This window comes from Scyliorhinus torazame, chromosome 5 (assembly GCF_047496885.1).
Source record: "Scyliorhinus torazame isolate Kashiwa2021f chromosome 5, sScyTor2.1, whole genome shotgun sequence".
Taxonomy (NCBI): domain Eukaryota; kingdom Metazoa; phylum Chordata; class Chondrichthyes; order Carcharhiniformes; family Scyliorhinidae; genus Scyliorhinus; species Scyliorhinus torazame.
The window spans coordinates 266,969,062-266,996,670 of NC_092711.1; the positions used below are offsets into that span (position 1 = coordinate 266,969,062).

At 44.3% G+C, this 27,609-nt stretch overlaps 1 protein-coding gene across 1 annotated transcript in view; it reads left to right on the forward strand.

Annotated features, from left to right (window-relative positions):
- Positions 1 to 27,609, forward strand: part of med12 (mediator complex subunit 12) — a 225,697-nt gene that overhangs the window by 115,944 nt on the left and 82,144 nt on the right. The window contains exons 17-22 of the mRNA XM_072505518.1: positions 822 to 940; positions 1,393 to 1,536; positions 11,010 to 11,173; positions 12,458 to 12,589; positions 16,563 to 16,790; positions 22,738 to 22,882. Of these exons, the coding sequence (XP_072361619.1) occupies positions 822 to 940; positions 1,393 to 1,536; positions 11,010 to 11,173; positions 12,458 to 12,589; positions 16,563 to 16,790; positions 22,738 to 22,882 (932 nt within the window). The remainder of the gene's footprint in view (positions 1 to 821; positions 941 to 1,392; positions 1,537 to 11,009; positions 11,174 to 12,457; positions 12,590 to 16,562; positions 16,791 to 22,737; positions 22,883 to 27,609) is intronic.

The following is a 27,609-nucleotide window of genomic DNA, read 5'->3' on the forward strand; positions in this document are numbered from 1 at the left end:
TTGTCAGAGGAACTGTGATTAATTTATTTCCCTCCTGACCCCAGATTTGTTGCAGCCATATAATATTGCATTTATTTTTATTTCACAATGTCTAAAAACAGCAACACTGCCATAAACATTGCTTGGAGATGAACGACTGGTTAATTTGTTTTTTTTGGTGGTTTTGATTGAGTGTGCAGTGTTGGTCAGGGTATGTATGTGGGTTTTTAATATCAGCAGTTATGGATTATACCTACATGGCATGATCAACTTTTGCTCGAAGAGGTGAATTTTTAGGAGCGTCTTAATGGAGGACAGGGTGATGGAGAGGTGAGATTTTGATTAGGCATTTAAAACTCGGACTAACTAGCTGAAGGGGAAAAAAAATCAAGGTTCAAGAAATATGGAAGTGTGAGGCCAACAGGGAATTTAAAATAGACAATTGGCTCCTGGCTCACCATAGGGACAGTATTCCCATAGTATTGTGTCAAGAATGTCAAGCTAAGTTACAAGTTTAGGCACAATTCCTGAACCCACAACCTACAGATACGAGAGGTAAGTATTATGCAGTGAGCCAACCTGATGTATATTTGAATAATCAGTCTGGGAATTGTGTTTGAAAAAGATGGAAATAAATTATGTTTATATTGCTTCAAAAAGATAGGCACATCTTGGCGATGAAGGTGAGTCTGAAAATTACTACAGCTGCAACTGAGATAGTTAATCTCCTGTGATGACCTGATTTCCCTTGGCATGTTCTTCAAAGTTTCTTATACAAGGTTATACAGGGTTACATGGTTATGTGTTGTATATTGCAACAGGTGACTTTTATAATTTTACAGGTGGAGAGGAAGGACAAAAGCGAAAGAAAAATAAACCAGAAGCATTTCCTACAGCTGAGGATATATTTGACAAATTTCAGCATCTTTCACATTTTGATCAACATCAAGTTACCTCTCAGGTAAGGGACATTAAACTTCTGAACTATGCGGTAGGAATTGTCAAGCTTCACACTGCTGCACCTTCTGTGATGGAAATTAAAAACGATAAACTTTAAGGATGTGCTGTATGTTACTTGGGCAGGCATCATTTAACAACTGGTACTTGACTTGCCTTGTCCTGTTCTGTCTTATTGGTTCCTCACATTATATGCTTTGATTCTTGTTTTTCGCGATCTTTTTATTAAATAAAGAATTAAGTAAAAGGTTGATGCTCTTCAAAAGCATAATTTGCTGGCAGCAAACTCATAATTAAAATGCAAATATGCATGGGTGGCTCTGGATATGTTGTATACAGTATTTCCCCATTGATTTTGCTGTTCTTGGTTAAAAAAAAAATTACAGTCAGTGCAAGAGAAAGTACCATCTTTTCAAAAAATTGAGAATTTTTTCTTTTTTTTTACTGTTATGACAGGTATCACGGAATGTGCTGGAACAGATCACTAGCTTTGCCTTAGGAATGTCCTATCATCTGCCTCTTGTTCAGCATATTCAGTTCATCTTTGATCTGATGGAGTATTCCCTTAATATCAGTGGACTGATAGATTTTGCTATTCAGGTACCTTTGGTAATCTGTTTTATCCTGTGTTTACATAACTTAAAATCTCGAGACAGAATAATGATTTAAAATTTTGTTTCTATCGTGGTGAATCACAATTTTTATTGTGAATAGTTGGTACAATCTAGAGCAAGATTACAATAAAGGCAGAAATAGCACTGCATGCTTGACTGGTACTGTCGACATTATATCATGGACTTTATAACTTTTCCGGATTTTGGATGTTCTCGTTGTTTAATTATTAGAATGCCAGTTCCTTCTTTCCCAGATGCTTACTAATACCCATAAGGTGCAGTGTTTGCACTTAACTTGATATTTGCCATGATTCCAACAACTTCAGAATGATTTGGTTGTATTGAAAACAGCAGCAAACAAATATTTTTCGTCTCATTCCTTTTCTTTTTTTTAAGGTGCTGAAACTGGTTGGAATGTAATTCCATGAGCATCAGCAGTTCACTACTACCTAATGCATTTTTTAAAAAATATATATTTTATTGAAATTTTTCAAACAGAAATTTTCCATTTTTACAACTTAATAAAGGAATATACATTAAACGTTATTTAAATAATATATTAAACTAACAACAAATGAAAAATGGGATAAACCAAAAAGCAAATATCAACAACTGGCAAAAAACAAAAACACGGGATAATACTTACCCCCCCCCCGCCCGGGTTGCTGCTGCTGTCTTTTCTGTTTTTCCATTATCGTTCCGCGAGATAGTCAAGGAACGGTTGCCACCGCCTGGTGAACCACTGAGCCGATCCTCTTAACGCATATTTTATTCGTTCCAGTCTTATGAACCTGCCATGTCGTTTATCCAGGCCTCCACGCCCGGGGGCTTCGCTTCCTTCCACATAAGTAGAATCCTTCGCCGGGCTACTAGGGACGCAAAGGCCAAGACGTCGGCCTCTTTCGCCTCCTGCACTCCCGGTTCTTCTGCAACCCCAAATATAGCTAACCCCCAGCCTGGTTTGACCCGGACCCCCACCACCTTTGAAATCACTCTTGCCACACCCTCCCAGAACTCATGCAGTGTCGGACTCGACCAGAACATGGGAGTGTGGTTCGCCGAGCCCCTGAGCACCTTCCACATCTGTCCTCCACCCCGAAAAACCTGCTCAGTCTTGCTCCCATCATATGCGCTCTGTGTAGAACCTTAAATTGAATCAGGCTAAGCCTGGCACACGAGGACGAAGAATTTACCCTACTTAGGGCATCTGCCCACAGCCCCTCCTCGATCTGTTCCCCCAGCTCCTCTTCCCATTTTCCCTTCAGCTCCTCTACCATCACCTCCCCCTCGTCTCTCATCTCCCTGTATATTTCGGACACTTTACCTTCTCCAACCCATGCCCCCGAAATCACTCTATCCTGGATCCCTTGCGTCGGGAGCTGCGGAAATTCCCTCACCTGTTGCCTTGTAAATGCTGTCACTTGCATGTATCGGAAAGCATTCACTGGTGGCAACTTATATTTTTCTTCCCAATGCTCCCAGACTCGCAAACGTCCCGTCTACAAACAGGTCCTTCAGCTTCCTAATTCCTGCTCGCTGTCAACATTGAAATCCCCCATCTATCCTCTCCGGGACGAACCTGTGGTTATTCCTTATCAGGGACCACACCGAGGCACCCGTCACTCCCCTGTGTCGTCTCCACTGCCCTCAGATCTTCAAGGTCGCCACCACCACTGGGTTTGTGGTGTACCTTTTCGGGGAGAAAGGCAGCGGCGCCGTCACCAGCGCTTTTAGACTCGTTCCCTTACAGGACGCCATCTCCAACTTTTTCCATGCCGCACCTTCTTCTTCCCTCATCCACTTACAGACCATCGACACATTAGCGGCCCAATAGCAGTCACTCAGACTCGGCAGTGCCAATCCCCCTCTGTTCCTACTGCGCTGCAGGAACCCCCTCTTTACCCTCGGGGTCTTTCCCGCCCACACAAAGCCCAAAATACTCCTGTCTATTTTTCTGAAAAAGGCCTTTGTAATCAGGATGGGGAGGCACTGAAACACGAAAAGAAACCTCGGGAGGACCACCATTTTAACTGCCTGTACTCTGCCCGCCAATGACAGGGGCACCATATCCCACCTCTTAAAGTCCTCCTCCATCTGCTCTACCAGTCGCGTCAGGTTAAGTTTATGTAGGGTTCCCCAGTTCCTGGCCACCTGAATCCCCAGGTATCGAAAGTTCCTTGCCACTCTCCTCAGCGGCAGAGTATCTATCCCCCTGCCCTGTTCCCCGGGGTGCATCACAAAAAGCTCACTCTTTCCCATATTTAATTTGTATCCCGAGAACTCTCCAAACTCCCTGAGTATCTGCATTACCTCTGGCATCCCCTCTACCGGGTCCGCCACATATAGCAGTAAGTCATCTGCATATAGTGACACTCGATGTTCCTCTCCCCCTCTAAGCACCCCCCTCCACCTCTTAGGGTCCCTCAGCGCTATGGCCAATGGTTCAATTGCCAACGCGAACAGTAACGGGGACAGGGGGCACCCTTGTCTTGTACCCCTATGTAATCGAAAGTATCCCGATCTTTGCCTGTTTGTAACAACGCTTGCCACCGGGGCCCCGTACAAGAGTCTAACCCATCTAATGAACCCCTCCCCGAACCCAAATCTCTTCAGCACTTCCCACAGATAGTTCCACCCCACCCTATCGAATGCCTTCTCTGCATCCATAGCCACCACTATCTCTGCCTCCCCCTCCGGTGGGGGCATCATCATCACCCCCAGCAGCCTTCGTACATTGGCATTCAATTGTCTCCCCTTTACAAACCCTGTCTGGTCGTCATGTACCACCCTGGGGCACAATCCTCTATCCTTGTCGCCATCACTTTGGCCAGCAGTTTGGCGTCTACGTTTAGGAGGGAGATGGGCCTGTATGACACGCACTGCAGCAGGTCTTTGTCTCGTTTCAGAATTAGCGATATCGTTGCCTCCGACATTGTTGAGGGTAATATCCCCCTTTCCTTAGCCTCATTAAAGGTTCTCGCCAAGAGCGGGGCCAGCAGGTCCATATACTTCCTATAAAATTCCACCGGGAACCCGTCTGGTCCTGGGGCCTTCCCTGCTTGCATGTTCCCTATTCCTTTGATCACCTCATCCACTTCAATCTGCGCCCCCAGACCTGCCACCTCCTGCCCCTCCACCCTCGGGAACTCTAGCTGATCCAAAAAGTGTATCATTGCTTCTTTCCCCTCCGGGGGTTGGGACTTGTACAGCCTCTCATAAAATGTCTTGAACACCTCGTTCACTTTCCCTACTCTCTGCTCCATCTTTCCCGTTTCGTCCCTAACTCCTCCGATCTCTCTCACCGCTCCCCTCTTCCGAAGTTGTTGGGCCAGCAGCCGGCTCGCCTTTTCCCCATATTCATACTGTATCCCCTGTGCCTTCCTCCACTGTGTCTCTGCCTCTCCCGTGGTCAGCAGGTCAAACTCCGTCTGTAATCTTCGTCTCTCCCTGTATAGCCCTTCGTCTGGGGCCTCCGCATACTTCTTATCCACCCTCAAAATTTCCCCCACTAATCTCTCTCTTTCTTTACCCTCTTGTTTCCCCTTGTGGGCTCTGATGGAAATCAGCTCTCCTCTAACCCCCGCCTTCAGCGCTTCCCATACTACCCCCACCTGGACCTCCCCATCGTCATTGACTTCCAGGTATCTTTCGATACATCCCCTCGCCCTTCCGCATACTCCCTCGTCTGCCAGTAGTCCCATGTCCAATCGCCAGAGTGGGCGCTGCTCCCTTTCCTCTCCCAGTTCCAGATCCACCCAATGCGGGGCATGATCTGACACGGCTATAGCCGAGTACTCCGTTCCTGCCACCTTCGGGATCAGTGCCAGTCCCAAAACAAAAAAGTCTATCCGGGAGTATACCTTATGGACGTGGGAGAAAAAGGAAAACTCTTTACCCATCGGTCTGGCGAATCTCCACGGATCTAGTCCCCCCATTTGTTCCATAAATCCCTTAAGCACCTTGGCCGCTGCCGGCCTTCTCCCGGTCCTGGATCTGGACCGGTCCAGCACTGTGTTGAAGTCCCCCCGCCATTAACAAGTTTCCCACTTCCAGGTCCGGGATACGTCCCAGCATTCGCTTCATGAATCCCGCATCATCCCAGTTCGGGGCATATACGTTCACCAGCAAAACCACCTCACCCTGCAATCTGCCACTCACCATCGCATATCTGCCCTCACTATCCACCACTATGGTCTTAGCTTCGAACGATACACGTTTCCCCACCGATATTGCCACCCCTCTGTTTTTCGCGTCCAACCCTGAGTGGAATACCTGTCCCACCCATCCTTTCCTTAGTCTAACCTGATCCGCCAACTTCAGGTGCGTCTCCTGGAGCATAACTACGTCCGCCTTCAGTATCTTTAAGTGCGCAAACACCCTTGCCCTCTTAATCGGCCCATTTAAACCTCTCACATTCCACATGATCAGCCAAATTGGGGGACCATTTACCCCCCCCTCGTCGACTAGCCATCCCCTTTTTTAAGCCATCTCCTCACCCAGGTCTCACGCACCCGTCTGTCCCCCAGACGGCGCCCTCCCGTCCCGACCACCTCGTCTCGTATCAGCTCCCCCTTACCCTCAGCAGCAGCAACCCAGTTAATCCCCCCCCCCCGCTAGATCCCCTCTAGCTTGATTACTCCCGCCATATTGCTTCCGGAAGTCAGCTAACTCTGGCTGACCTTGGCTTCCCCCGTTCATTCTTTGACCTCCCTGCGTGTGAGGCTCCCTTCCTTCCTGCGCCCCTTTTCCCGCTATAATTTCGATAGCGCGGGAAAATACCCGCGCTTTCTTCTTGGCCCCGCCCCTAATGGCGCAGTTCCCTCATTCCCCTTCCCTGTCCCCTTTTCCACCGGCGCCCACATTTCTTCGTGTCCCCCCCCCATCGGGGGGGAGAAATATTCCCCGTCCAACATTAGTATACAGTAGCCCACCCCTCTCCCCACTTTACATTTCTGTGCCACCACCTCGCTACCTCCCTCCGGATATCAATTTCTCAAGTCTAGTCCAATTTCTCATCCTGAATAAATGTCCATGCCTCCTCCGCCGTCTCGAAGTAGTGGTGTTTGCCCTGATGCGTGACCCACAGTCTCGCCGGCTGCAGCATCCCAAATTTAACTTTCTTCCTATGGAGCACCGCCTTGGCCCGGTTGAAACTCGCCCTCCTTCTCGCCACCTCCGCACTCCAGTCTTGATACACGCGTATCACCGCGTTCTCCCATTTGCTACTTCGTGTCTTCTTAGCCCAGCTCAGGACCATCTCTCTATCCCTGTAGCGATGGAACTTCACCACCATTGCTCTTGGTGTTTCCCCTGCCTTTGGTCTTCTCACGAGGACCCGGTACGCTCCCTCCACTTCCAAGGGGCCCGTTGGGGCCTCAGCTCCCATTAGAGTATGGAGCATCGTACTCACATACGCCCCAGCATCAGCTCCCTCTGTTCCTTCGGGGAGACCTAGAATCCGTAAGTTCTTCCTCCTCGAGCTGTTCTCCAGGGCTTCCAGCCTTTCTATGCACCTCTTATGTAGTGCCTCGTGCATCTCCGCTTTTACCACCAGGCCCTGTATCTCATCTTCGTTCTCGGCTGCCTTTGCCTTCACTCCACGGAGCTCCATCGCCTGAACCTTTTGTGTTTCCTTTAGTCCCTCGATTGCCAGTAACATCAGCGCCAGCACCTCTTTCTTGAGCTCCTCCACACATCGTCGGAGGAACTCCTGCTGTTCCGGGCCCCATACCATCTGGGCTCCCTCGGCCGCCATCTTGCTTCTCCCTTCTCTTCTCTGCCGTTGCTCCAAAGGATCCTCCGTAATCTGGCCGCTACTGCTGCTCCTTTCCATCCACCCCCGGGGGGACTGCTTCCTTTGTCACCTCACAGTGAGTTTGGCAAAAAAAAGTTCCCATTGGGGCTCCCGATAAGAGCCCAAAAGTCCGCTGAAACGGGAGGTGCCGAAACGTTTCTGCATCGCCCCCTAATGCATTTTGTTGTTCATCATCTAGAAGTTTTGATGCTGAGCACAAGCAAGCTTTTTTATTTACAATGAAGAACATTACAGCTGAACCTGATATCCTCAGCCACACACATGCCCCTCAGCCAGCAGACCTCCCTGAATAATGATTAGGAGTAGGCAATGTGCCTGATTCTCCTAGCTCCTGTGCCTTTCCTTCACTTCTCCAGGCTAGCGAGGGCAATTGAAATGCTTGTGTTACCATGGGCTGGGAATTGAACCTGAGAAATTCTAGTATGCATGTTCCATTACCCTAACAAGGAATGTGCTTCACAGTTTTTCAATAGCTTAGTTTGTAAATAGCAATCTTTTTGTAAAATCAAGGCACTGTTGCTAATTTCTTTAGGAAGTTGATTTTCCTGTAATGGAATAACCAGTAGTGTTTACTGTGAAATCATTTGGTCTGCTCCTGCGATACTGCTGCGTTGTACTGCCTTTGTGTGTCAGGCTGCATTTTTATTCATTCTGTGATGTAGGTCTCAATGCCACCCTTAATTGCTCAAGAAGGTAGTGATGAGCCACCTTCTTGAATACAACTGCATGGTCTGCTCGGCTATTTCAGAGGACAGTTAATAGTCGACAATATTGCTATGGCTCCGGAGTCATATATAGGTCAGGCTAAGGATGGCACTTAGTTGCTCCTTAATGAAGAAATTTGTGCCACAGATGATTTTTAACAACAATCCAATTGTTCCATGGCCATCAGTGCTGAATTTAGCTTTTCATTGCAGACTTATTAAATTTAAATTCCTCATTTGCCAAGGTGGTGGATTTGAGCTGTATCTCTGGAGTGTTAGTCCAAGCCTCTGGATTAGAAATCCAGTAACAGCACTATGCTGCCATATCCATGTCTGCTTGTTTAATTTGTTTTTTGAAAGCTTTTATTTCCTCTAGTCTATATGCCCTCACATTGAGTAAAGTCATCAAGTAGCTCAGGATTCAGTCAGTACAGCTTTCACTCTTACTCTTGGGAAGTTCCCTGGAGTAATCTGAGGTGACCCTCATTCTTTGTTCAGTCTTTGCTTTTTAAGAAGGTACTTTATTCCAAACGTAATTTAGCAGGATCCTTCGCCAGGCAATTGAAGAGGCAAAGACCACAACATCGGCCCCCATTTCCTCCAGAAGCTCCGGCATTTCTGACACGCCAAATAGCACCACCATCGGGACTGGTCCACTCTCCACCCTCACTTTCTTAGATAGTGTCCCTAACATCGCCTCCCAGTTTTTCTCCAGAGTCTCGCAACCCCAGATCGTATGCGCATGATGCACCGGCCCTCGCCCACACTTCTCGCACTCATTGCCCACCCCTTGGAAGAACCCATGCATCCTTGGCCGAGTCATTTGCACCCTATGCAACACCTTGAATTGAATCAAGCTCATCCTTGTACAGCAGGTTGAGTTCACCCTCCACATCGCCTCGCAAACAGTCCCCAACTTATTTTGCAGGCCCCCTCCCCCAATTTGGTCTTGATCCTCACCACCTGCTCTCCTCCCACTCGTATATATCTTATTTTTAAAAAATGTTTTTATTCAAGGTTTTTCAATAATTTTTACAAAACACTCCAAAAAGGAAAATAATACAAAGAAAACAGGGCAATATGCCAACAAAACAACTTAACCCTCTAAACGATTAACAATTTAACACCCATCTCAAAGCAAAATGGGGCATACGCCCCTTACAAAAAGAAATCAGCCCGCAGGCCCTCATCCAGCTCCTCCCACTTGCCCTTTAGCTCCTCCACCGAGGCTTCCTCCGCCTCCTGCAGCTCCTGGTATATCTCCGATATCTTACCCTCCCTGACCCACTCGCCTGAAACCACCCTGTCCTGTATCCTTCGGGCAGGCAGCAGTGGGAATTCCCCTACCTGCTTTCTCACGAACGCCCGAACCTGCATATACCTAAAGGCATTTCCCGGAGGCAACCCAAATTTCTCCTCCGGCGCCCTCAGACTGGCAAAAGTCCCATCGATGAATAAATCCCCCATCCTTTTAATTCCTGCCCGGTGCCAGCTTACCTACCTGGAAAGAACCTATGGTTGTCCTGTATCGGAGCCCAGACTGAGGCCTCAACCTCCGCCCTATGGTGTCTCCACTGCCCCCAAATCCTCAATGTCACCGCCACCACCGGGCTCGTGGAGCATGGGCAGGCACTGAAAGACGAACAGGAACCTGGGGAGGACCGTCATCCTAACAGACTGCACCGTACCTGTGAACTCCTCCCCGAACCCACTTTCGTGTTCTGCTGCCTGCCCTTCACAAACCCCGTCTGGTCCTCATGTATCACTCCCGGGACACGATCCTCAATCCTGGTGGCCAAAGTTTTTGCCAACAGCTTGGCATCCACATTGAGGAGCGAAATCGGCCTGTAAGAGCCACACTGCAGCAGGTCCTTATCCCGCTTGAGGATAAGCGAGATCAAAGCCTGCAACATTGTCGGGGGAAGGATTCCCTTTTCCTCCGCCTCATTAAAGGTTCTCAGCAACAACGGGCCCAACAGCTCCGAGAACTTCCTGTAGAACTTAACCGGGAACCCATCCGGCCCAGGCCTTGCCCGCCTGCATACTCCCCAACCCCTTAACTAGCTCCTCCATCTCGATCGGGGCCCCCAAACCCTCACCCGCCCTTCCTCCACCCTCCACCCTTGGAAATCTCAGTTTGTCCAGAAATTGCCACACACCCCCCTCCCTCGTCCGGGGGTCCTGACTTGTACAACTTACCATAAAAGTCCCTAAAGACCTTGTTTACTTTAGCTGGACTCCGCCCTGTGTTCCCCCCTCTATCTCTGACTCCCCCAATCTCCCTAGCCGCCTCCCTCCTCCGCAGCTGATGCGCCAGCATCCAACCAGCCTTCTCCCAATACTCGTACACTGCTCCCTGTACCCTCCTCCACTGGGCCTCAGCTTTCCCCGTGGTCAGCAAGTCAAACTCCGTTTGGAGGCTCCGACGCTCCCTCAGCAGCCCCTCTTGGGGGGATTCCGCATATCTCCTATCCACCCTCAGTATCTCCCCCACCAATCTCTCCCTCTCCATCCTCTTCCTCTTCTCCCTGTGAGCCCTGATTGAAATTAGCCCACTCGTATGTATCTTCAATCCTACCCTCCTCCAGCTCATCCAGGAGAAGCAATTGCTCCAACAGAGGGCTCCTTGTTCCCACTCACTATGCCCTGCCACTCCTCAGACCCGGGAAGGGGGGGGGGGGATGGTTTCTTTGTTCAGGGTTCTATTACTTGATGTGCTTTGGGGGGGGGGAGGGGGGTGGAGATGGTTTCTTTGTTCAGGGTTCTATTACTTGATGTGCTTGTTCCCCTGGTCAGCATCTCTCTCTACAACAACAGAGTTGAAATCGCAAAAGCTTACTTAGTTATTGCAGCCTGGCCCTTATAGCCCATAATTCTGCTCTGGTCTGAAATTGATCAGAAATTGTGCTTACTACTTGTTTGTTTTTTCTCTTTCTGCAGTTGCTGAATGAACTCAGTGTGGTGGAAGCAGAGTTACTCCTGAAGTCATCCAGTCTGGTTGGCAGCTACACAACGGGTTTGTGTCTGTGCATTGTGGCAGTCCTGCGGCGTTATCATTCCTGCCTTATCCTCAACTCGGATCAGACAGCACAAGTGTTTGAAGGGTGAGACTTTCACATTCTGTTTTTAAGATAGATGTATTTGAACACAAATTAAATGTGTTATGGGGTTGTTCGTGCATTGCCCCAAATTATGAGCGACATTATTTTGAGTTGGTGCCCTATGGAGGTTTGGTATTTCCCTTCAGAGAGGGGCAGAAGTGGAGAGAGTTGTTCTCTCCTCAAGCATCTTCACACCAGCATTATTGGCAAATCGAGAGCAGATTGAATATAAAAAAAAGACTTGCATTTATGTAGCACTTTTCATGGCCACCTGACGTGGCTGTTGACAGCCAGTGAAGTGCATTGTGAAGTGTAGTCACTGTTATAATGTAGGAAACTAATTTGTGATGTTGATTGAGGGTTAAATCTTCATCAGAATAACTCCTCAGCTCTCCCTGCCATGGTGTATTTTACATCCAGGCAGACAGGGAGGCAGGTGGGGCCAAAAGACCATCCTGACAGCCAGTACTCCCTCAGTATGGGAGTGAGGGTTTTGATTTTTGTGCTCATGTCCTGAAGGTGGGATTTGAAACCAGAACTTTGTGTCTCAGACAAGAGTACTGCCAACTGAGGCACTATGGATACACTGAGAATTTTCTTAGTTGGTTCAATTTGGAGCAATACCCGCATCAAAAAAAAAAATCAAAGCTTAGTATAAATGAGTAAGCAAATTATTTTGTTATTTCTGGTTTCTTGGCTAAATGATTGCTGTAAGGAATTGTGAAGAAAATTAGTTTGCCAGTCATTGTGCATTTGGATATTGTTATTGGGGATCTATATATAGCACAAATAGCATTGAGATTGGAAGATATCAAAGAACAGGAACAACGTATAAAGCAAGGAAAGTACTATCTGTTTATGCTGTTTTATCCCAATTCGGCATGATTTTAGGGTAAAAGTAATAGGAACTTCCTTCAGCAACCCATGAGGGAAAGTCATAAAAAATAGAGGTTCCAGTTAGATGGGGGCAGAGGGCTATCAGACTGAGATTCTTTCTAGAATGAAGGTTGCACCTAACAATAGCCATATGTATCTGTGTTTAAAGTGGAGGGAAACAAAAAGTTTGTAATGTTGCAGTGAATGTGGTATAAAGTCACAATATTCTTATGGCGGGATCCATAAATCAAATTTCATATAATTTCTGGACAAATACTGAAGCTAGCTCTTTAACTCTTGTTGTGCCAAATAAGAAGAAAACATAAAGTATTTTTTTGTGTCGATGTTTCATCTCACAACAAAACCTTTGAAGGAAAACGTTTTTGTGAGTAACCCCTCTCTGCTTTTCAGTTTATGTGGAGTTGTAAAGCATGGTGTTAACCCAGCAGACTGTTCCTCTGCTGAGCGTTGTATCCTCGCCTACCTCTATGATCTCTACACCTCCTGCAGTCATTTAAAGAGCAAGTTTGGAGAACTCTTCGGGTAAGGGTTGGAGATGATGTTTCAGATTAAGTATGTGAAACGTTTATTGGATAGATAAACTTTTGGGAGTCATTTGCTGGAAAGTCAGAGAGGTGTTTATGGGAAATCTTTCCTCAAATCTTTCTGATATGTTTGAAAATTCAGGTTGATTAATTCCAGAATATTTGCAGAATTTGGTATCGCCTGCTGACCCCTTTTTCACGCCTTAAGAATGAACAAGACATAACCTGAAATGACTATTTGGGTCATTAATCATGTTTTTTCCTTGGACCATGCGTAATCCACTCTATCATGGAGTCTATCTAATTTATATAATCTCTTCAGATAAAGTTCATTATCCCTAAAATGTTTTCCGGACAATTGTCAATCCTTGTCCAGTATTCAAGCTTAGCTTTATGCTCTACAGCCAACCCTATCCTATTCCCTGCTTTAGCAGCACAGGAAGTGTAATGTTTAGAGACGTAGGAATGGGAGGAGACCATTTAACTCCCCTAGCCTATTCTACCATTCAGTGACATTATGGCTGACCTGTGATCTAACTCCATATACCCATCTTTTGCCCCATATCCTCTGATACCGTTGGTGTAAAATTATCAATTTCAACATTAAAATTAACTGCCTCTCGCATCAATTCCTGCTTGCAGAAGAGATATCCAAACTTCTACCACAATTTACATGGTGTTTCCTAGTTTCTCCCACACCTCTTAACTTTCTGAATTCCAGCTCTAGTTTGTGCAATTGTTCCCCATAATTTAATACGTGGATACGTATCATTCTGGTAAATCTATGCTGTACTCACTCCAAGGCCAATCTATCTTTGTACAGTGTGGTGCTCAGAACGGCTGTCAGTATTATAGAATCATAGAATTTACAGTGCATTCAGCCCATCGAGTCTGCACCTGCCCTTTGAAAGAGCACCCTACCTAGGCCCACGCCGCCACCCTATCCCCACAACCCAGCACACAGTCACCTGAGGCTTGAATTGAACCTGGGTCCCTGGAGCTGTGAGGTACCAGTGCTAACCACTCCGCCACCGTGCCGCCCCTCCGGGTGTGTTTGGCAAATGCTTGGTACACCTAAAGCATCAATTATAACTCCTTGTGTTCTATTCCTCATGATAAAAAGACCAGCATGCTATTAGACTTTTTGATTATTTTCTGTACATGTTTGTGGTCTGTATACTTGGTCTGCAATCTCTTCGATCCTCCACTGTTCTATTAACAGAGTACCCCATTCCATCCTTTTTCGATTCAAACCTTACATTTTCCTACATTGAAATCCTTTTATGACAGTTTGACATATTCACTTAATCTATTAGTATCTGTTTGTAATTTTATGTTTTCATCTACATTGTTTACATTGCCATCCATCTTTGTGTCTTCAACAAATTTGGATATGTGGCTTTCTATCCCATCATCAAAGTCATTAATAATTGCAGAGAGAAATTGAGACCCTAAAAAAGTACCTGCCCATGACCTCTATTCTCTGTCTCCTGCTCAGCCAATTTCCTAACCAAGTCATTAATTTTCCTTCAATTGCATCAACTTCAATTGTAGCTAACAGTCTATTACGAGGGACTTTATTAAATGCCTTATGGAAGTCCATATAAATAACACTCATGGAAATTCTCTTGACTACAACTTCAGGTATCACTTCATATTCAGTCAGATTTGTCAGACATTACTTTCTATTTACAGATCCTTGGTGGCTTTCTCTGATTAACTAAATGTTTTCAAGGTGTTCAGTCATCCTACCCTTAATGAAAGTCTTTCCTGACATCGGATGTTAGCTAACTGATCTGTAATTTCCTGGTTTCCCTTTGCCACCTTTTGCAAGTGATAAAGCATAATTTTTTAATCCAAAAGAATGGCTCCCAAATTGAGAGAACTTTAGAATATTACAATTGGAACATCTACAATGTTCCAAATCCCTGTGAAGGAAACCATCTGGTCCTGGGGGCTTGTCGCACTTTTGCACCTTAATTTCTCCATTACTGTTCTATGCTGATGTTAATTTTGCTGAATCCCTGTCCTTGAACAATAATAGTTTTCTTGGATGCCTGGCATGCTGACCTCCACCAAATACTGATGCATAGTAATTGTTCAATTTGTCTGACATTTCTTTATTTTCAATGAAAACATTGCAATTATCAGTTTTCAAAGGGCTCACATTGCTTTTGACCACCTATTTTTCCTAATGAAGTTCAAAAAGTTTGTTTAATGGTGATTTTAATATCCCTTGCAAGTTTCTTTTAATACACCCTTTTTTGAGAGGTTTTACTATGCTTTGTCACCTTTTGCTGCTCTTTGTATCTCTCCCATTTGCCAAAATGTTGTCTTTTTTGCAATTTTGTATGTTTTTTCTCTCTAGTTTTATAGTGATAATTTAGATTTTAGATAAAGCTAGATTTTGAGTGGGATAGAATCACTTCAATCTGTACCTCTGTTGCTACTGTTGATGGGGAGGCTTAAACTAACTTGGCAGGGGGAGCGGGAACCAGGATATAACAATAATGAAATAAACAAAGTGCATAAAGAATTGGGAGAGACAGTACTAGAATAAGAAATATTAAAGTATTTAGAGGGGTTAGAATAGGAGGGAATGCAATAAGGTCTGAATTAGGTTTATGGTGCATCTATGAAAACACAGCATGCTCAATAAGTTTGGGAGCTGGAGGTGAAGACAACCACTTGGGAGTATGATATTATGAGATACCTGGCTCAAGAAAAGACAGGACTGAGTTCCTGAGTACATTATTTTTAAGGAAATATAGGGAAGAATGAAATCAGGAGAGATGAAAGCATTGTTTAAGTTGAATATCACAGTGTTGGATAGAGAGGATGGCCAAAAGGATTCAACAACAGAATTTATTTTAGAATAAATATTTGAGCTGCTGTTACCCACTACTGAATGTGTTCTACAGGACATCAATTAGTGGGAAAGATTTGGAGAAGCAAATTTACAGGGAAATTAGAGTGCTGCAAAGGTTTGAGAGCAGTGATAATGGCGGACTTTAAATTATCCTAACATAGACTGGGATAATAATGTAAAGGGCATTACATCTCTTGCCCTGTACACTATCCCATACCTTCCCTTTTGTTCTTTGTCCTTCTCCCTTTCAACGGCATAAAACCCATTATATGTCCACCTCTTAATTCTGAAGAAGTGTCATATTCAACTGTAAATATAACTCAGTTTCTCTCTACACAGATTCTGCCAGACCTGCTGAGTTTTTCCAGCATTTTCTGTTTTTATTATACAAGTAATTCTGGAATTTATGAATACAGGCATGGAGGACAAAAGGGAAGATGTTCTGAAGAACCTTCATAACATGTTGGTTCGGTCGCAACTGGAATATTGCATCCAATTCTGATCAATGTACTCTAGGAAGGATGTAAAGACACTAGAGAGATTGGAGAAATGGTTTACGAGTGGGATTCCAGGGTTAAGGGACTTTGATTATGTGGATAGATGGGGAAGCTAGAGTTCTCCTTAGAAATAGAAGGTTGAGGGGAGATTTGATGGAGGCATTCAAAATCATGAGCATAAACCGAATGGTAGAGAGAAACTCTTCCCAGTGGCAGAGGAGGCAAGAATCAGAGGACACCAGTGTAAGGTGAATGGCAAAATAATCAATGAAAATCTTTTTTTCTGAAGAGAATGAGTAGGATCTGGAATGTCATGCTTGAGAGTATGGTGGAGGCTTATTCAATTATGGCTTCCAAAAGGGAACTGTATAAATACCTGAAGATGTATACAATTTGCAGGGCTACCGGGAAGAGACTTGGTGCATGGAACTAGCGAATTTGCTCTTGCAGGGTTGGAATGGACACAATGCCCTGCAACCATTCTGTTATTCCACTTGTACAGATTTCAGACCACAATTTGTCACTTGCCAACTTTTGACAAATCTTGAAATACTGTTTTTAAATGTAAAATTTAATGAAATTTAATTGTCTATTTTCACCTTAAGTGATGCCTGCTCCAAGGTCAAGAATACCATCTACAGTAATATTGATCCTTCTGACTCCAACATGCTCTGGGAACCTGAGTTCATGATCGATGCTATTGAAAATCCCTCTGCCCACAACTTCAGCTACTCCATGCTTGGTAAAATCCTGAATGATAATCCAGCCAATCGCTACAGCTTTGTTTGCAACGCACTCATGCATGTCTGTGTGGGACATCATGATCCTGATCGGTAAGAGCCTAACTAATTTTATACATAACTGACTAATTTTATATCTGTGAAGGGAATGATGCGGCCAGCTGGGTTAGCATTTTTTTCATTTGCTGTTATGAGCCAGCTGATTTGTATGAATAAAATAATCCATTCATTCTTCAAAAATGGAGAATGTCTGATGAATAGAGTTTGTGTTCCTACAGCATGACCCCATTCACTTCGGCAGTCTAGATTAAAATTCAAGGCAGAATAATTAATTGTTACGGGTCGCCTCTCTGCATTCTGAAGTGAAATGAGCACTGGCCAACCTTAGTCCAGCTCCTAATGAACATGGGTCCAGCATTAAATCGACTAAGAATTCAACTAGGTTGTACAAAATTAACAATATTGACTAACTTATTCTACACTTGATCTGTGAGTACTGACTGGATGGAGCATAAAAGAAGTTATCACAGAAAAGTCGTAAATGTAGCAAACAAGTGGCTGGAAAAATATTATAGCCTGATGAAATGTGGCAACGGAGGCATTTAATGGCTGACCAGGATTTTGAAACTGATGCCAAGTAACGTCCAATTCCAGGGATAGCAGGATGTCGAATGACTTCAGTTTTTGTAATATGTTTACATCTTTACTTTGTTCCACAGCTCTCATTTAACCTTTCGACACCCAGAACCAAAGAAGAGCAAGTCTCTTTGCGTTGTGATCTTTTGTATAGCACTGTATATTTTTACTGGTTGGGATGTTAATTAATATTCTTCATAGAAGCATAGACAATGGGAGCAGTAGGCCATTCAGATCTTAGAGCCTGCTCCACCATTTATTATGATAATGGCTGATCACCCAACTCCGTAACCTCTCCCCGCTTTCCCCCCCATATCCTTTGATCCCTATAGCCCCAAGAGCTATATCTCACTCCTTCTTGAAAACATACAATCTTTTGGCCTCAACTGTTTTCTGTGGTAGAGAATTCCAAAGGCTCACCACTCTCTAGGTAAAGAAATTTCCCCTCCTCTCAGTCCTAAATGGTTACCCTGCATCCTTAGACTGCGACCCCTGGTTCTGGACTGCCCCGCCATCAGGAACATCCTTCCTGCATCTACCCTGTTCAGTCTTGTTAGAATTTTATAGATTTCTATGAGATTCCCCCCCCCCTCATTCTTCTAAACTCCAGTGAATATAATCCTAACTGATGCAATCGCTACTTATACACAAGTCCCACCAGAAATCAGTCGGGTAAACCTTTGTTACACTCCCCAATCCCATGCACTTTAAATTTACACGTTAATCGATCATGTAGGACGTGTTCAAAAGCATCCTGAAAGTCCAAATAAACCATACCCACTGCACCCCTCCTCGTCAACTCTACTTGTTACAGCCTTAAAAAGTACCAATAGATTTGCCAAGCATAATTTCAGTTTCTTAAGTCCAGCCTGACACTGTCGGATTCTGCCACTGTTTTCCAAGTGCTCTGCTATTAAATCTTTTGTAATGGATTTTCGCATTTTCCCCGCTACTGATGTCAGGCTGACTTGTCTATAATTCCCTGTTTTCTCTCTACTTCCTTTTTTTAAATAGCGGGGTACCCGTCAATCTGTAGGAACTGTTCCAGAGTTGATAGAATCCTGGGAGATGACCACCAATGCATCCACTATTTTTTGGACCGCTTCCTAAGTACTCTTGGACATAGATTATCAGACCCTGGGGATTTAACGACCTTCAATCCCATCAATTTCCCCAGCACCACTTCCCTAACAATCTTTCTTGGGCAGTCCCTCAGTGCCGAGGATGACTCCACCCGGGGCGGTGGGTTCTGCAGTGACTGAATAGTCTGATCCTGGATCCGCAGACTCTGCCACAGGTTTGGCAGGTGGTGCTTAATGAGGTGAGTGGGTGGGATGCTCTGGATTCTGTGCTCTCCTTCCGCCGTTTTTGGCTGGGCCTTCTTGTGCTCCACCCTACGGTGCTCGAGGTGATTGGAGCACTCGCAGATGCTTTTTCTCCAGTTGGTGCATTCTAAGGCAAGCGATTCCCATGTGTCAGTGGGGATTTTGCATTTATTTAGAGAGGCTTTCAGAGTGTCCTGGTAGCTTTCCTTTGCCCTCCTAGTGATGGCTTTCCATTTCGGAGCTCGAAGGAGAGCACCTGTTTTGGGAGTCTTAGGTCGAGCGTGCAAGCAATGTGGCCCAACCATCGCAACTGGTCGACCGTGACCAGTGCCTCACTACTGGAGATATTGGCCTGGGAGAGGACACTCATTTTGGTACGCCTATCCTGCCAGTGGATTTTCAGGACTTTGCGGAGGCAGCATTGGTGATAGTGGATTTGAGGTGTCTGCTGTACATTGTTCATGTTTCTAATGCAGACAGGACGGGGATTACGGCTCCACTTCCCCACTTCCCTCACAATGCTGATTTAGAGAGTCATACAGGATAGAAGAGGCCCTTGGCATATCGGGTCTGCACTGCCAAAACTTCACTAAATCTACACTTCTCCCGCTTTCCACCTTTAACGTTATGACATTTCACGTGCTCATCCGCATGCTTTTTAAGGTTGTGAGGTTTTCTGCCTCTACTACCTTCCCAGGCAGTGCATTCCAGACTCCCACCACCCTCTAGGTGAAAATTGTTTTCCTCAAATCCCCTCCAAACTTCCTGCACCTCACTTACAATTATGTCCCCTCTTATTGACCCTTCATCAGCTTCCTAGCCACCCTGTTCATACCACTCATAATCTGTACATCTCAATCAGGTTCCCCCTCAGCCTTTTCTGCACTAAAGAAAACAACTCAAGCCTATCCAGCCTCTTTTCATAGCTCAAATGCTCCATCCCAGGAAGCATTCTGGTGAACCTCCTCTGCACTCTCTCCAGTGCAATCACATCCTGCCGATAATGAGGCTACAGTACTCAAGCTTCCTTTAGTTCCTCCCTCTCACTAAACCCTGTGTTCCCCAACATTTTTGGAACGTTATTTGTGTCCTCCTTAATGAAAGCAAAACCAAAGTATGTATTTAGTTCATCAGCCATTCCTTTGTTCCCCATTTTAAATTCCTCTGTTTCTGACTGTCAGATCTACATTTGTCTTCACCAATCTTTTTCTCTTTACATACTTATAGAACCTTTGACAGTTACTTTTTATGGAATCTGCAAACTTATTCTTGTACTCTGTTTCTCCCTTCTCTTTTAAAAAAAATAATATTTTGAGGTATTTAAAAAATTTTTATAACAGTTACATGAACAATGACATCAACATAGTAAAATAAACATTTCCCCCCCCCCTCAGCCAATCTTTCCGCACCTCAACCATACAACAACAATCCGCCCTCCCCCTCACCTCTTGGAATACTGCAACTGCTGACATTTTAATTTCCCCCGAGAAAGTCGACGAACGGCTGCCACCTCCGGGTGAACCCTAACATTGACCCTCTTAAGGCAAACTTTATTTTCTCAAGACTGCGAAACCCAGCCACGTCACTAACCCAGGTCTCTACACTCGGGGCTTTTAGTCCCTCCACATTAACAAGATCTGTCTCCGGGCTACCAGGGAGCCAAAGGCCAAGACATCGGCCTCTTTCGCCCCCTGAACTCCCGGCTCTTCCGACACTCCAAAGATCGCTACCACCGGACTCGGCACCACCCGTGTTTTTAGCACCGCGGACATTGCCTTAGCAAAACCTTGCCAAAACCCTCTAAGCTTCGGGCATGTCCAGAACATGTGGACATGGTTTGCTGGGCTTCCCACGCACCTCGCAAACCTATCTTCTCATCCTAGCCATTGTCCTCCCATTTGCCTTAAGCTCCTCCACCGGGGTTTCCTCCGCCTCCGAAAGCTCCTGGTAAATATCTGATACCTTCCCCTCTCCCATCCAGGTACTGGAAACTACTCTATCCTGTAACCCCTGTGGCGGCAGCAGCGCAAAGGCCACACCTGTTTTCTCAGGAAGTCTCGCACCTGCAAATACCTAAAACTATTTCCTGCTGGCAATTTAAATTTATCCTTGATAAACCTTCAATTCACCGAGAGGCAGAGAGATCGAGTGAACATTAGGCTTTATTAATCATGAACTTGCCTAGCCAGAGTCGGTTGTACAGATTAATGCCGCCCACAGGCGGCCGGTCTATATATGGCCCCGGTGAGGGCGGAACCAGAGGGGGAGCCCACCGGGGTTACAGTACAGTACCTGGAAGCAGTTTGTATCACCACTTCCAGGTCATAGGTTACAGTATCATACATGCATTAGGTGAATACATTCACCACATTCCTCCAAGGCTTTCAAGCTGGGAAAGCTCCCATCTATAAATAGATCCCTCATCCTTCTAATTCCTGCCCTTTGCCAACTCCAGAACCAGCCATCTCGCCTACCCAGTACAAACCTATGGTTATTATAAATCGGGGTCCACATTGATGCTCCCTCCACTCTCGTGTCTCCTCCGTTGCTCCCAGATTCTGAAAGCCGCCACCACCACCGGACTTGTGGAGTATCGGGCCGGCGAGAACAGAAGAGGTGCCGTTATCAGTGCTCCCAAACTGGTGTCTTTACATGACGCAGCCTCCATCCGCTCCCATGCCTCCCCCTCCCCCACTACCAACTTCCTAATCATGGCTATATTAGCTGCTCAGTAGTAATTACAGAAGTTCAGCAGCGCCAACCCACCCTCCCCTCGACTACGCCCCAGCAACACTTTCTTCACTCACAGGGTTTTACCCGCCCACACACAGCCTGAAATAATCTTATTCACCCGCTTGAAAAAGGCCTTAGGGATGAAGATGGGGAGATGTTTCCCCCTTCTCAACCAATCCCTTCGTCCCCCTTTGCTGAACTCTAAACTGCTCCCAATCCTCAGGTCTGCTGTTGTTTTGTTCTGGCCATTTTCTACACCTCTTCCTTGGATCTAATATTATCCCTATTTTCCCTTGTAAGCCATAGTTTGACCACCTTTCCCATTTTACTTTTGCACAAGACGGGAATGAACTATTGTTGCAGTTCACCCATGCGTTCTTTGAATGTTTTCTATTGCCTATCCACTGTCATCCCTTTAAGTAACATTCCACAATCCATCATAGCCAATTCTCACCTCATATCATCGTAGTTTCCTTTATTTAGATTCAGGACCCTAGTCTCAGAATCAACTACGTCAGTCTCCACCTGGATGAAGAATTCTATCATATTGTGGTCGCTCACACAACTAAATTGCCAATTATTCCTTTCTCATTGGGGCGGCAAGAGGGCACAGTAGTTAGCACTGCTGCCTCACAGCGCCAGGGACCTGGGTTCAATTCTGGCCTTGGGTGACTGTGGAATTTGCACTTTCTCCCCGGAGGGTTTCCTCCGCGTGTTCCGGTTTCCTCCTACAGTCCAAAGGTATGCATGTTAGATAGATTGGCCATGATAAACTGCCCCGTAGTGTCCATGAATGGTTAGGTTAGGTGAGGTTACAGGAATCGGGTGGAGGAGTGGGCCTATGTAGGGTGCTCTTTCAGAGATTTGGTGCAGGCTCGATGGCCCAAATGGCCTCCTTTTGCACTGTAGAATTCTGTGATTCTATTACACAATTCCCAGTCTAGGATGGCCATTTCTCCAGTTGGTTCCTCAACGTATTGGTCCAGAAAACCATTCCGTATATACTCCAAGAATCCGCCTCCATGGTATTGTTAATTTGATTTGTTAATATGTATGCAGATGAAAAGCACCACAATGCATTGCATCACCCTTTCCTCCTGAACCTGTGTTGAGATTATGCTGCTATTTTGGATCTAGTGTTAAATTGTTGCTCTCTACATGAAAAGACAATGGTTTTACAGGGTCAGAGGACTTGTGACTGCAAAAGCATAAAGCGAGCTTGTTAATTGTTGTTTCCTTGACCCCAAGTGTGTGTCACCTCTGCATAGTTGCTGCTTTCAAACCAGATTACCTGTCTGTTCTTTGCATAAATTTATATAGCTCTCTCTCTGTCCCTCTTTATTTAGTGTGAACGACATTGCTATCCTGTGTGCGGAACTGACAGCTTATTGCAAGGCTCTCAGCGCTGAGTGGCTTGGTGTGCTCAAGGCACTGTGCTGTTCATCCAATAATGGGACATGCGGCTTCAATGATCTACTCTGCAATGTTGATGTAAGTATTGTTTCATCATGAAGGTGTTTAAGGTTTTAATCTTTTGCAGTGTTAAATTCATCCTTTAACTTTACTGCATGTCCTTTCGTTAACTTGAAGTTTAACAGTGATCACTGCCACAAGTCCGTCTCTGTGGTGAGCTGACGAGTGATGTGTGAAGCAAAAAGGCAAGTGTATCCTGAATATTGAGAGAGGGGATGTCTGCTTAAAGGTTAGAGGCAGACTGATAGGTTAACTATTCAGATTATGATGACTCCTTAATAGTGTCATCAAAGGATGACAGTATAGAAAAGGGAACCAGCAATATTTAATGAATATCTGGAGAAGTGCCATTGAGAAAATGGAATTGAGATCTACTGGGTTTTAAAACCTGTTACTAAAATGTTTCAATCTAATACATTTACTGGTTGACAGTGTAGGTAGTAACCTAGCCTATGCCTATATACGTTTTTGTACCTTGTTAATATTGGGTGCATAGGAGCTGTTAAATTGGATTATTAGTCAGAATACTGAAAGTTGTCCTTGCAGTTTCTTTTAGAACTGAATCTAATTCCAATCCATGTAAGAATATGAAAGATTCATCAAACTTTAGAAAGGATCTGCATAAAATGTGCTTGGGCCATTTCAATCTAGTTTTATGGTGTAATGTATCTGCAATTGACTTCTACAATATCCTCACTTCTGATGTCAGTCTCATTCTGGTCAAAAGATGATTGGCATGGAAATTTGAAGGGTCAGACTGGTTAAGTAGGTGTTATGGGCCAGCGTTTAGAGAACCCCAAAGTCTAGCATGGAGTTCACCTGACCCACAACTTTTAATAGATTGTGGTATGGGGAGCATGGCCCACTCTACAGGTGTGGTGCAGCAGAAATGGAAAAGTATTTTTTAAAGCAAAACAATGTTTATTCTATGAACTTAAGTTAACCTTTTTAAAACATACAATGAACATCTTAGCAACCATTAATTTGAATACAACACTTAAGTAAACCTTTAAGCTTTCCTTTTTAACATCCATATGACTTAAAAACAAAACCTTTATCAGAAGCACATCAGGTTAAAGTCACTACTGAAAACATTTATAATTCTGAATTCACCAAATGATCAAGAGATAGTCTTTTGATGGCAGAGAGAACAGCAGTACACCTGGCTTCAGCTCCAACACTGAAAATGAAACTAAAGCACACCCTGCAGCCTGCTCAAAAACGAAAGTAAAAAGTTGACAGACAGCCCAGCTCCACCCACTCTCGGACATCACTACAGTAGTACACACCCATTTCTTAAAGGTACTCTCACCACAGATATTTATATACACACCCATTTATAAACACCCATTTCTTAAAGGTACTCTCACATGACATAGGTGATAGTCCTCTTGAGTTAGGGTTAAGAGTAATTTGTGGTGATAAAAATGTTTTGGGAAAGTATTATACTCCATAGAATCCCTACATGCAGAAGGAGATCATTCAGCCTATTGAGTCTGCACCGATCCTCCGAAACAAAACTCCACCTCGGCTCGCTCCCTCGCCCTGTCCCGTAACCATGCATATTGATCACAATCAGGTATAGCCAAAGGAGAACTGCAGCTGCGCTGTTTCTAAGAGTCTAAAAGCCTGCCTCCATTACAATCTCATCTTTAACACCATCAAAACTTGAATCCACTCCTTTTGGTACTTCTGAACTGGGTTTCTCCAACAGATTCTGTACAGCCCTCCCAATCTCTATCTTCTATAAATTCTAACTCATCAGAACTTTTTATTTTAAAAAAAGTTCATTCTCTGGATGTGAATTCTTAATCGTGGAGTGTCTGAAGTACAAATACGTTGCAACTGAGTGGTTTGCTAGGCCAGGTCAGAGGGTATTTAAAAGTCACCCACATTGTTGTGGGATTAGAATCACATAATAGGCCAGACTAGGTACGGCAACAGGTCACCTGGACTATGAACCAGTAGTGTTTCTATGCCAATCCAAAAACTTCATGGTAATTTTTACTAGTACCAGATTTTTAAAACAAATGTCCTCATTAGTGACAGAACATCTGGAATTTCTTCCTAATGTCATCCTATTAACATTTATCTCTCCACTTTCAAAAGCTTTCTTAGAACGACCTTGTCTTTGTCTTCCCAAACTCCTGTTTAAAGTCTGTTTTGTGCTGTTCTTTTTCTGAGAGTACACATCATATAATGTTTTATTATTACTGGAAAAAGAGATCACCCTCTACCCAAACGCCCACAAGTCAGACACACACAGAGGGAGGGGGAGGGGTAAAAATAATAGGAATTAAAATATGAAATGAAAGATGAGTGTCCTTGCTTCTGATGCTGAGGTCGTTGCAGCAGGATGTCCCTCAGGATGCTTAGGGATCAAAGCTACAGGATGGATTGCTGATGAGGATCTTCTGGCAGTAACATTCAGTTATAAACTCCAAGGCGGTAGGATTTTCTCTAGGGGAGTCACTTTAACTTTTATTGCCCTGAGCCTTCACTCCAAAAGAACAGCCTCAGGCCAGTTTGATTCTCAAGACCCTCAGTCTCGCCTTTCCCCCTCAGCCTCAGACAATGTTTTAAACTTAACTGGTTTCCAGGCTCACCAGAATGGCACTTAGCTTTACTGAGGAAAACAGGTTATCGGAGAAACAGCTTCCACAAGATTTTAGAGAGGTCGGTTAGCATTTCAGGGAGAGAAATCTAAAGACATCCCTCCAGCTATGTCTTCAGGAATTAAACACTCACAGGCTGGATAGAGCAGAAAAGGTGGCTGGATCCGTTTACCTGGAGAGAACTCCAGCCGAGGTGTTGATCTGTTGCTGGAGTTTTAAAACTGAAACCAAGATCAAATCTTCCTAACTCTGCAGAACATTCCAGAATGGTCAGCACCAATCTGCATCGAGTATCAGCTAAGGCCCGGCATTTTAAAACAACTCATTGGCTGACAGCCGAGTACATCAAGATGTGTCATCATTGATCTTCCCTGAATATGCCGATCTTTGCTCTTTGCAACCTGCCTTGCCTGAGGTCTTGGTCAATGCTCAGGTTACCAGCCACTCAAATTAAAGGTGAAGTCCATATTAAAGGTATATGCAAATATTTGTCCATGTACAAAAAATTAAATAGCAGAACAACAGAAATTAAAAGGAGGAAAAGAGAACAGACCGGGATTAAACAGGAGGATTGTTGTAATCAAAGCTTTTGTCCTTGCACTCCGGATACTTTGCAAGAATACCGATATATAAGGCAAACAACAATTTATACTGTATGATAAGAAAGTGATGATTGGTTGGCAAGTAGACTCTGATAGAGACAGTGCCATGGAGAATGTACCAGGTGAATGACAGTTAACTACCAAGCATTTTTTGAAATATAAACCAGGTATTTTGATCCTGATTGGTCACAGCATTGCTCTGGGGAATAAGTCAACAAATGGCTGTCGCTTATTTAGCTAAAACAGACACAGTGTGTATACATGTTCTTTCTGCCTGCAAAGAACAGAACACTGTGTGTTAATATATAAAACTTCCAGTACACGCAAATATGCCACATTGTGAGCAGATCCTAAATTGGTTTCAGCATTCTCAGGACAATGCCTTAACCAATCAGGGTCAAACTGTTTGGTCTATATTTAAAACAATGCCCAATAGTTAACTGTCAGTCAACTGGTGCATTCTCCATGGCAACGCTTCTATCAATCAGAGTCTACTTATCATACAGTATAAATTGTCATTTTCATTTTATATTGGGATTTTTGTGAAGTGTCCTGATGAGTGCAAGATGAAAAGCTTCGTCATGCCTCTTCTCACAGCAATACTTAAATTCTGTACTACCTAATGACTAATTGAGTACTTCATTATGTAACTCAGGATGATGTTCCAAAGTACACCACAGACAATGATTCACTGATTTGCAGATATTATTTGGCAAACACGGCAGCAGTTATGCATGCAATGTCAGTCACGAAACACTGAGATGAATGACCAATTAATTTGCTTTTAGTAGTGTTTGCATCTGGAAAGAATGGTTGCCAAATACTGGAGAGCTTGTGTTTTTCTGTCTATGAAAAGTGTTATGGGGTCTTTAATATGTATCTTAACAGTAACAACAAAATGCACATCTGTGAGTAGGGTATATTAAGGAGATAAAGGAACTGTGGGTGATGGATTTCTGTGTCTATTCGGAACCCTGGATATCCGTTATCCCTTCTCAGTTTCCAAATAACAGAGATCAAGTCTGTGCTTTTTGGCAAAGTCCACTTGTACTTTATTTGTCAACTGTGCCACTGGAAAACTTATTTTCAATACAACATTTAGGAAGTTCCGACTAGCCCTGCAGCAAGCTAGTCAGATTGATTGTCTTTAGCGAATACAGTAGTTAAGATTTCATTCAATTGCAGATAGTGGTAATCCTTCAAATCATAATACACAGGATAACATGACTAAGTGATTTAAACAAAAGAAAGATGGCAATTAGCAAGTAGCAAAGAAATAAGTTTCAGAAATATAGATAGGGTGATTCCGGAATGAGTTTTTCCATCCCGAAAAGTGATTCTTAAGGAGATTATTATTTTAAGGTCTGGCCTTTTTACTTCTGACTGGCTTTAACTAATTTATAATTCACTCAATTCGAGCAATTAGGCCAAACTGTCTGTCCATCAGTTTAAGAGCTATATGTATTTAAATATATTGGTGCCAATTTCCCATTCCAGTGCTTGCCAATTTAATTAGAAAAACACAGTT